Below are 11,872 nucleotides of genomic sequence, written 5' to 3' on the forward strand. Positions count from 1 at the left end.
TAAACCTTGATGTGATTTTTTTCCTTACGTAACCTATGTCAAGGTAGAAAATTGTGGTTGCAATATTTTAAATGCTGCGTTGTTTGGAACGTTGTACGATAATATTCGCGCAATCAAAATGGCCGATCAAACGTCAAACTAAAGCAAATGCAAGCTGCTGTTATTTTTCTATTATAAAACACATGCTAACTAATTCCTAGTATCTATGTACTTAAAAGCAATAAAATTTGAGAATTCGTAAGAAGAGTGCGTGTTCAAATGAATAAATTAAACCCGTTAGCTGGTTTAGTCGGCTATGGAGATTCCGACGACGACTCCGACGATGGGGCGCCGAGTTCTGTTCGAATGCCTAACGCTAACATGGCTGTTGCTCACGGGGCATATCCAGAGCTGCCGTTGCACCCCCCAGGAGTACATCCAGCACCTATATCACACTGTCGTAAGTACAATTACGTTACATATTACGATGACCTCCGAAGTTCGATAGGATTAACCGGCTGTAGAAGGAAGGTCGTGTGTTTTCTTAAATTACGGCAAATGTTTCTGGTTCGCGATAGATTTTAATATTTTTTTCAACAGTAGTACTTACCTAATATATGGCTTACTATACTGTTGAAATAATATAATCTATCTCATTCACCTCTGCTGAAGATAAATAGTGCATTCGTCTAATCCCGGACGGTTTGTCGAAAAGTTAAGGGTAGACTCGATTTTTTTTGTCATAAAATAATTATTTCGTGATTTTATACATCAAACTGGTTATTATTAAAGGTACTTTACGTGATAATTTCATAATATTCAATTCTTTCCTTGTAAGGTTTAAAATAGATGACAATATCTGTATAGAAATTTAAAACCCTTAGGAACGATCAGACATTCAAATGATAAGTTCAGACTTTATTCTAATACCACCTCTAAAGTTAGTAAGATAAGGTTCACAAAATCAAGAAGTCCCGATCAGTGTTAAGAAAAGCAAAATCTATCTTTTACTACTGCACACAGCACACCTGCTCTTGGTTATCTTGGTCTGCTCTTACCCCTTATCTTTAGCCAAATGCAGCCTAGTTATAGCTTGTAATGTGTTTGAAATTTGTAGATACAAGGGGATAATCAAATGTATTACCTCCTACCAAGCAAGATACTTAAAGTATACTGGCAAACTGCATCAATTGTCTATCAAATCCTCACATTACAAATTCTATTCAATGGCAAAGCTTCTTATAAATGGGCCCCATATCAAAATTTGGTAGGGGCACTTCCAGTGCCACAAATATACTTTTATGTAATGCACCTAGATCCCATATTGCAACCACACATTTTTACATAACATTCTCAAGTTGTATGCTTTTTTAAGTTTAACATAATAGAAAATGGGTTAAGAAGGTCCCCCATCATTAATATGTCTGATACAGTGGTAAGTAACTACACCCCTGATGATATTTCACTGTTATTAAACCTAAATTGTCTCTGTTCTTCAGCCTGGTCAGCATGTTATGATGAGAGTAGTGGTTTTACATACTACTGGAACCAACTCACCAACGCTGTGACGTGGGAAGCACCACCGGAATACCTACTTGCCCTGAAATTGGCACAGCAGCAGTTGCATGCACAAGGTATGTAAAGAAAGAACAGTTTCTAACTTTCCAAATATTCTGCAGCATCAAAAGCAATAAAAGCAACAAGGTTCCTGATTGGTGTTATTTTGTTGGTATAAAATATTTTAGAATACAGACAGAAGACTAACTATAGTACCGGGTTTAGTACCAGGTTTAAACTATGGACTAAGAAAAATGGTATTACAAAACCGAGTTTATTGCTAGTCCGAGGACTATCTGTGGTACTAAAGTTAAACTGCCGTGACCCCCTAGTTTAACTCCAGTACTAACCTCGAAACATCAAATTTCATAGTTGATAATTGTGTTTAGAGAACCAAATATAAACTAAAATAGAAAACCCCGTAGTTTTCGTTAGTTAATGAGTCGTTTAGTCTTACAAATATAGGTACATTTTACATAAGTCATGGTAACTAAATATTCATAACAAAAACAGCAAAATTTACTCACTTATTTGTTATTTTTTTTCATTCTTTCCATCTTAATATATTGGTACTCGTCTTGGTTGATTTATTATCTAATATGTAAACCAACTTGGAAATAAGTTAACGTAGTATTTCTTGGATTAAGAAGGAAATTTGTACTAATTGAATAACATTTTAATTTATTGCACTGCTCATAACCAAGATGATTGCTTTTAACTAACCTTTTCTTCAAAAGTCCAATATTCGCCTCGTTTGTTTTGATTTATTGCTCCATTTTTAATTGGTATAACTAAATTATACGTAACGTAAGTGATTCCACAACAAAAACAATTACACTTGTGATGCTGTTGCCGTGCCTAAATTGTTTTCAAAGAACAACGTTTCTTTATGTTACTTGAAGTGCTATTAATCAAAATCATAAATAAACCGAAATGTAAACATTTTGATAATGTTCAAATATGCGCGCCGCACACTTCATTCCATTGTACGCTAGCTTAACAAGTCAACAGTGAATTAAAACAAAACCAAGCCATTTTAAATTATTCAGCTTTAAGATATATTTAAATAGCAAAATAGTATATATTTAGCATCATCATCATTTATCTAAATCACATTTTATTAAACATTTTGCCCTTCATTGTATACATACTTCTGTTAAAAGGAACGGTGCGTCAAACGCGGAGTGAATGAATCAATGAATTACGGTAATTTTTTGCTTATACTCTGTGGATACGAATTAAATCAAGGACTATCTTCGGTACTAGTTAATCCTCGGTTGGTCTTGGATTTGTAATAAGAATGAATTTTAGTCCAAGTACTAACTTTAATACCGTAACAAACCTAGACTTTTTAGTCTTGGTTTAAACCCAGTACTAACCTATCTTTTTGTAATAAGGCGGAGAATGTTTGGAACTTAATTTTGTTGTATTAATAACTTTGAGATTTAATATGTTCTTATATTGTGAAAATAATATATGAATTTTTCTTTTCAAAATTTGTCAAAAATTGCATTATAAAATAATGAAACGCCTACTAGTGTTGATACAAAAGATTTTTTATCACTATGCTATGGTATGTATTGAGTATAAGATTTTATTGAGTATTCCATGGCTTTTGAAGTTAATAGACAACTTTGCCATTTTATTATTTTATTCTTTATCTTGCCCATTCTTCTCTGGTGAGAACTGCTTTCTGAACTCGTGGTAGAGTTAATATTGATGGAATCTAAATAATGTATAACATTTGACAGGTTCAAATAAATCATTTCATTTCATTAAGATTTTTACACTATACCCTGGTTTAAAGTGTAATCTTATTATCAGGAACTTCAGAAGTGTCAGCAGAAGAATGGCAACTGTACCAACAAGTCTTAGCTGAGAAACAAGGGACCCAAGGCAAGGTGCCTGTGAAACCAGGTGCCAAAGTAAAGACAACTCAGAAATCACCAGCTGAAAAGACTAATGACAAGAAACGTAAATTAAGTGAAGTGGAGGAAGAGTGAGTAAACTATCCATACGGACTTATAATAATTACTTTTCATGTCAGCATTTTATGCCACAAATGTCGGACATAGACTTATTGTATTCAGTATAAACAAAGTTATGTATTTTGTACATACATATAAATTAAGTACCATATAAATTGGGTATATTTTATAGGAAAATAGAACTAATCACATCATATCACAATTCGGACTCGGAATCTAATGACGAACCTGATAGTCCTGTGAAGACTGCACCACCGCCACCTGCAAAGGTATCCAAAACTGCCAAAAAGCCAAAGTCAAAACCTGTAATGCAATATGGGCCAGCGTTACCTCCAGATCAAAATTACACTACTCCCATAGGCCCTGAAATGCCACAAGAATTGCATGAAGTTAAAGAAAAATCACCATTACCCCCTGAAAGTAAAACAGAAAATGCTGTACCCAAACTTGAGGTATGTAAAAATTTGTGATGTTCAGTAGTTTTTTTCTTCTGAAATTTATGTTTTTTCCCAATCCATGGTATACTTCAAAGAAATTATGACAATGGTGAGGGACAAATAGGAAAGCCTTTGTTTAACAGTGTGACAGAAAAACTCTTGTGATGAGCTAATGAAGATACCTAGCTCTTTCGAAATTATTATGTCTAAATACCTACAGTGTCTTAGTCACATAGGATTTCATAATGTGAAACCTTTATGTCTAATAGGCTATGTAGTATTGCATAAACCTTTGAAATATATATTGAACAAGGGCTTTTCCAATATTTAAAGTAGTGATAAATGTGATCCATACTTTGATATATGATGAGATTCTGCAACTGAATTGTTTCAATAACATTTTAATTTAGATGGAAATCTTAAATTGTTTTCATATTTAGGCCAATTTCTACTGACTTTTTTATTACAAATAATTACTTTGTTTCTATTTTATACTATTCAAGTTCTTAAAACTATGTGCTATGAGATTTCCAACTAAATTGAAAAATATTTGGACTATGTGATGGTCAAAGTTTTCAATCTGAATTTGTTATTATATGGAATTATTTAGTTTAATTGTGAAACAGACCTACAAATTTACAATTTTATTAAAGGAAAACAGCTCTACTATTATAGTAGATAATGAAGACAGTCAAGACGAAAGTGCGTTATTAACGAAATTAAAAGATAAAGCTCAATTGTTAGAAAGGTTGGGAGGGGAAATACCTTCTGAACTCCATAAAATAATATATGACGACTATCAGTCATCAAATAAGTCAAAAGAAAGCTTAGATGCTATAGATAATATTGATGATTTATTGAATGAAATAGAAAAGAAAGAACTTCCAAAGATCAAAGCTAAGAAAAGTGATAAATACATTGATGTTGATGCAAAATCACCAAAAAGCAGGGAAGTCACTCCACCCACCGAAGCCAAACCATTGTTCCCAAGTGTTCAGAATATTAGTGAAGTGAACATACCACATGTGAATGATGATGATCAGAAATCAACAGATAAGAGTGAAATAATTAATGTATCAGAGAAAAAAGGAGCCAATCTATACCTAATGAACACAGATGTAACTATGGAAAATACACAAAGGAAGAAACTCAGAATTTCAAACTCGGTATTGCCAGAGCGCATGAGGAACGAAAGTCCTGTATACACGACAAAATACGCGCAAAGCATCGACGGGTTTACCAGCGAGAGAACTGGGTTAGGTTTTAATAAAGAGGACCAAGATGATGAAAGTCCAAAGAATACGACGTCGCACGGAAATACGATATCATATGGGAATGGTCTGACTTTTACTAAAGGAGAGACTTTGAATGAAGAGAAAAGAGATGAGGATTTAGATGATTTGACTGAGTTGGTCGAGGCTAAGCTGAAGTACTTGAACCAGCTGCAGCCATGCATCCTTACTCCGGTGCAAGAGATGCTCATACAGATGCAGGTAATATTTGTTTTGTATAATTATTCTGTTTAAAATAGATGTGTATGTCTAAATTGACAACATAACTGTCCTATGCATAAATTGTTTCATTAATATTTGAGTGAAAATAATTTCATAGGTTGTTAAAGTTAATTGTTTTATTAATTAATTAATTTTGATACAGATAAATTTATATGATAAGTTACAATATGTAATATAATAAATAATAATATCAGCCCTGTATTATATACTGTCCCACTGTTGGGCATGGTTCTCTACTACTGAGAGGGATTAGGCCTTAGTCCACCACGCTGGCCTAGTGTGGATTGGTAGACTTCACACATCTTCGAAAATTCCTATAGAGAATTTCTCAGGTATGCAGGTTTCCTCAGGATGTTTTCCTTCAACGTTAAAGCAAGCGATAGTTCACAAAGAATACACATTTAATTTTTTAGAAAAGTCAGAGGTGTTTCACCTTGGGATTTGAACTTGCAAATATGTAATGGTTAAGTAGTATGTGGTCCCGTGTGGCAGACGCTGGCGGGCGCATACCGCGCGGGCGCGCTGTGCGGGCGCTGGTGGCGGCGCCGGGCGCAGGGCGCGGCGCGCGCGCTGCGCCACCACGAGGCCGCCGCCGCGCCGCCCGGCTGGACCCTCGCCTTCCAGAGGTACGACCCCCACCGACCACCCGACACCACGTCGCATGACGTCTCACCACCTCCCTCCGCGTGCGGCCGCGTCTCCACCTTCCCGACAGACTACGCGTACTGTGTCGACAGCTCTCCCGATGCCGACTACTCGCAGAGTGTCTTTATACTTCGTAACACAATATTTGTGTGTCTAAATTTTATATCCACTGTGATTTTCCTCAGCAGTATATTATTTAATTCGATAAATTATATCATTCTCCATTGTTACTTAAAAATCGAATTAACATCACTATACAAATATCTCATTAATATTACAAATCACATATTATGTTGAAGAAGAAATTTTAAAACTATAATATTTTTCTTTGGAAAAACTACAAAAAAAATTTAAAGCATTTTCAATGTCATAACACTGAAATTCTTTTACTTACAAGTTCTTGGCTAGTAAAAATATCCCATGTTCTACTCGTGACTTCTTTTGGAACGGATTAAAAAACCTCTGTGTGTTTCATAAAGCTTACAAAAGTATTGATGACTTTTGTCTATTTGTTTATTGTGATAAAATTGTATTTCGCTTCGCAATTATCTGAAGCTTTGCAAAAACTTTGTTATCTATGATCGACTTTCATTGTTTGCGTACCTCTATAGAAATACCAAAAAATATGTATTTATAGAACTGTTGAATTTGTTTAAAATTACTTGCAAATAACAATCTTAAAGTTATTTGTATTAATCTCAAAAATATGCTGTCAATAGATTTCATTGATAAGATTACATACGATCAGTTAAAACTGACAGATTTTCTCGTCATGCCGAAATTGACAAAACTGATATAAATATATAAAATTTATCAAACCTGGCATCATTTCATAATAATCAACAATATGATAGAATCTTTTTTTATGATCAAAACAATAACCGCGTTAAGGCGAAAGGTCTAAAGTAAAAGAAGAAGTTAAATCTTTATAGAATATACAAAAAAAAAAAAAACTATTGCATAGGGACTGTTCAGTTTTAAGTTTAACTGACAGTTTTACTTGTTCGTATCTAGTCTTCTTTCATGTTCATACTTTAAGGTTATAGGTAAGTAGAGACTATTTAATTTCAGACTGTGATATGAATCTGTGATATTTTACTGTATAAAAATAAATATATACTCTGTTTATTGTAGTTTCTTTGATATTTTGTACATGATAAGTCATAACCACTCAAAACGTAAAAAAATCTGCAATTCTTAGATAACTTCAGAGAAAAAAAATACTAGTAGCTTATAAACACAACAATTGCACAAATTATAGCAAAAACTAGGCATAGTTTTAAGAAGTGATATCAAGAAAGAAGAGGTCGGAGACACAGTGTGGTCGTCGCGCCGGGGACTTGGTGAGAGATATACAATTATACCAGCATATGATTTATATTCTAGATAAATGCACTTTGGTCTTTTCCAGGGCGCGGAGCGACGCGCGTCAGCGCTTAGAAGAATATATTTACGGAACCGTTTTGTGTCTGAAATGTAAAAAAAAAAAATAAAAAATAATCAGACGCAAATTCAGAAAGGGTTTAAGTATATTTGAATGTTTGATATTTTTTGTGACATTAGTTTAAGACGTTCCTGTGTTTTTACTTGGCTAAGGTCATCTTAAGCTTTGGTTGATGCGGTATAAATCGGTTATTTATGAAATATGAAAAAAATAATTAAGCAAATTTTATGCATAATATTTGTATAATAGAAGTGGTAAAGAGAAATGCTACCTTACTTTACGAACTTTTTAACGAATAGAAAGAAATCATTTCATTTCAATTAAATTCATGTTTTTTTTATTACAACACAACAACATAATATCAAATATACCAGTTATAAGACTATTTTCAAAATATAAGCTTAAGATGACTTCCGCCGTGAAATTTCAGGACATACGCTTTTCATCTCCACTACCTGTGTATTGTCAATGTGTGTTTGTGCTGCACAGGTCCGAGGGACGGTACCAGTACCGGCGCGAGTCGGACGGGCTGGTGCAGTGGGAGTACCCGGCCGTGGCGGACACTGACATGGACATATGCACCACGCCGCCGCATCCTGGCATCGACGGGAAGGTAAGGCAACGGAATAACAATGAACATGTTAATTAGATGGCTAAAGTAGCAATAACATCTTGTCTGGGCAAAAAAAGTTTAGTAAAAAAGTGACGGAATGAAAAAGATTTGCTTTTATTACTTGCACAAAAAAAAAAACAGCGTCATTATACATCGCCGATTTGACATTTCAACATAATAATGTCAACATTACTATTTCCTCAAATTCCACTGTCAGTTTCGACTGATACTGTAAAGGCAGCTTTAGATGCAAAACTATCATACTATTTTTGTATGTTTATTACTAACACGCAGTGATTATGAGAGCTTTTTAAAATATATTTTTAGTAAATTTTTGTATTGTTTGAAATATTACATATAATGCCACATGTATTCTGGTTGACAATAGAATCTGTTGTGTGTTGCAGGAGGAGGCGCCGCCGCTGCCGTGCTCGCCGGCGCACCTGGCGCCGCCCCCGCCGCCGCCGCCCGCGCCCCCGCGCCGGCCGCGCCCCGCGCCGTCGCTGGCGCCGCCCCCGCCGCCCGCGCCCCCGTCGTGGCGCGCGCAGACGCCGCCGCCGCCGGCGTGGTCGGACCCGCCGCCGCCCGGCTGCGACGACCTGCCGCCTTTGCCCACGGTAACTTAGTTTTTTTTTTTAATTGGCTACACACTGAAATGGACAGTCACTGTGAAAGCCTACTGTCCCCATTTAAGGAACAGGACGTTAATGAATGTCACGTTTTATACCCTTATACAAGATGGGGCGAGGGCTTTAGCACCGTCACCGGTTTAAGGTATATTGAATAATTTCATGATTAATACAATTTCTCTCATGTATCAACGGAACAACTTGCCCAACAAAAAGAATGTACAAATCATGATAATTATAACATTACCTATATTCTTCATTTTAGGAAAGCAAACGCGAAATAAGTGACGAGCTGATGTCATTCTACAACGACATCGCTGAACTAGAGAAGACCACTTCAGAACCACCCACAGCGTCTAACTCGCGAGAACCAACTCCGCCGTCAATAGAACACAAAGAAAAAGATAAAGACAGAGAGAAGGAGCGGGAGAAAGAAAAGAAGAGAGAAAGAGACAGGCTGAAAGAGAAAGAGAGAGATAGAGAGAAGGACAGAGACAGAAAAGACAAGGAGTCTAAAGTGTCTAAGAAAAAATCGAAGGTATGATTGTCGCAATAGTTTGTAAAGGTATTTTATTAGCTTTTCGTATAAAATTTATATATATCACTGAGAAGAGAGTTCTATAATAGAGGCCCGACATTTAAGGGTAAAAGTATCTAGATCAATATCGAGAAATGTGTATATTATATCAAACAACAAAACTTCTGTAATTTTAATTGAACCCAAATTCTAGCCCAAAATGAATTATTTTTTTTACATTACTTTAGAAAACTTCCATTTCCTGATCTTTTTAAATTTTTGGACATGTGCCCTTTTTAAAATTGCATATTAAATTAGAGAATTAAAAACTCGGAGACAACGCCTGATGGAAAGCTTCGAGATAATTTGCGTAACGTCAATAATAGATCGTGTGGTGACAATACCTTCTTGGACGGACTGGCATATGACCAAAAAGTTTATTTATTTATGAGCCCGAGAATATATTGTAATTTTTCAAATTACAGGTTAAAATTTCAACATCAATGGGTTTGAAACACAAGTCCGTGTCGAGTCTAGTGGCGAAGTGGCAACAGGTCGCAGAAGAAATTAATTCTGACTAGTAAATTTATTAAAACGTGAATGAATAGCACAAAAATTATTAATTATTGGCGGTTACCATAAATATTAATTTATTAAATTACACTGCTGTCATTTTGCAATTACAATTGCAATTGTTTTTTTGTAATCTAGAACCATTTGATCATATTTCGTTTACACAAAAGTATATTTTATTGAAAGCATTTCTTTGTGTAATAGTGTATTCATTTTAGTAGTGTAGGAATGAAATCTTACTGTAAATAATATTGTGTACATATACATTTATATATTTTTTAAGTAATAAATTTATGAAAAAAATATGCTTATTTTATTTCAAAACAATATTTAATTATTTATATTCAGTTTTTTGACATTACATGCATAATTACTGACATTTGAGGATGGACGGATTATGACGTCTTAACCATTATACTAGTTCTGTCGGATGAGTATAATGTATTATTAAGATCTGTCTGGGCACAACTGACGTATTATTACGTCACTCAAATGTATTTAATATAATTGACTGCTTCGATGGTGTTTGATTATGATACGACCGTAGAGCTGAGGTCTGGGGTTCGATCGCCGGGCAGTGATGGGTTTTTCTACTCAGTATGAGCCTGGGATCTGGAATTTGTGCTCGTGATGACGATAGGCTCGCCTCCTATCACATCATGGGACGGTATACACACGACGGAAAGTGGATTGGTTGTTGCGCATTTGAATACCTCTTCAGGGAAAAAGAGGGCGGGTGTGCATAAAACTACACTAGACTTCAAAAAAATTACAGAAATTTCAGCCAGGTCACTTGAACCTTATAACAATAAAATGAATCAGTACACTGTAAATACATATAATTTAAATATCAAATTTTAATTATGTTTAGACAAATTTGGTGATCCTCTTGCAAAATCCCGGCGTGCAGCAGGATGAATAACTATAGTCTAAACAATTAACTAACCATGGGGTACTCTGTGTGATCATTTGATTTACCATTAATTGTAAAGTCATGAGGGCTATTCCGTCTACGGGGTATATCCGTCTTTTAATAATTACGGGCGTTCTATTCAAAGGAGAGCTTTAATACCTGTATAGGTAAATAGAAGATGTTTATACTCTTTTACCTATATACTATCAAATCCGTAATTCTTAAAAGACGGACATGCCCCTGTAGACGGAATAGCCCCTCCTGACTATACTTACACATTTTCATACGGGCATTGCAAATTGAGCCTTACTGCACCTGAACTGCACCTGGTTGTTAGTGGAATGGAGCCCTGATAGTGACGACTGACGCGACATGGTTCACTCTCGCTGGTTGATATAATTATGTCGGCCTGTTTGAAACAACAGTAAATACTTAACCCATACATAGGCACTCATAGGTATCTTATACCAATTGCTTTTATTATTTTAAAATATAACGTCGAATTTATCCAAGGATAAGCTTCTAAAATTCGATTATTCGAGTTTAAAGCAAGATTTATATGACAGATGGGTTATCTTGTGCTTAGTGGCAGACATGACTTCGGGGTTGGCAGCCTACAAGACGTCTCATGTCACTCAAACTGCGTTATCGCAATGGATTTGCGGGTGTGAGACAAGTGCGTAAGGCTCATATTTATGCTGAGATCGATTGAAATGAGATAATAATATGAGACTACAAGACGTAGGATAAGATGAGTTTAGATCGGATGGGAGGGTGGAAGTCTGTGACGAAAGATAGACGTAAGCAGATGATCATCAAAAGGATCGCTAAAATATTTCGGTTTAGAAGATTATTTTAGTAAGTATTTAGTTATATTTATACAGGGTAATTTTTGAAAATGAAATCATGTATTAATTTTTATCTCTGCTTTCAAAAATCATCCATGAATAACAAATATTTTCGACGGTTTTAATTTTACGATTTTTTGATTTTTTGATGCGAATATAGTTTGCAAGTGTACCAATCTCTAACTGAAAGTAAGGTGTTTCCGCTCCGACAAATT

The 11,872-nt window shown here is 35.3% G+C and overlaps 1 protein-coding gene across 1 annotated transcript; it reads left to right on the plus strand.

The window, feature by feature from the left end:
* The first annotated feature begins 112 nt into the window (after window positions 1–112).
* LOC115441464 lies at window positions 113–9,913 on the plus strand. The gene is made up of 11 exons (XM_037440480.1): window positions 113–439; window positions 1,479–1,613; window positions 3,361–3,535; window positions 3,697–3,976; window positions 4,615–5,454; window positions 5,968–6,414; window positions 7,382–7,463; window positions 7,864–8,177; window positions 8,585–8,794; window positions 9,072–9,344; window positions 9,809–9,913. Exons 1-11 carry the CDS (start codon window positions 259–261, stop codon window positions 9,902–9,904), a joined length of 3,033 nt encoding a protein of 1,010 aa, XP_037296377.1. The 5' UTR covers window positions 113–258; the 3' UTR covers window positions 9,905–9,913.
* Window positions 9,914–11,872: the final 1,959 nt, after the last annotated feature.

This window comes from Manduca sexta, chromosome 19 (assembly GCF_014839805.1).
Source record: "Manduca sexta isolate Smith_Timp_Sample1 chromosome 19, JHU_Msex_v1.0, whole genome shotgun sequence".
In the NCBI taxonomy this organism is placed as follows: Eukaryota; Metazoa; Arthropoda; class Insecta; order Lepidoptera; family Sphingidae; genus Manduca; species Manduca sexta.

Excerpts from the sequence above, each read along its gene's own strand:
- LOC115441464 (XM_037440480.1), top strand. The coding sequence starts at position 259 with ATGAATAAATTAAACCCGTTAGCTGGTTTAGTCGGCTATGGAGATTCC. Across the intron at positions 7,464-7,863 it reads GTCGTCGCGCCGGGGACTTG|AAAGAAATCATTTCATTTCA; the intron begins GTGAGAGATATA and ends TTTAACGAATAG. Across the intron at positions 8,795-9,071 it reads ACCTGCCGCCTTTGCCCACG|GAAAGCAAACGCGAAATAAG; the intron begins GTAACTTAGTTT and ends TCTTCATTTTAG.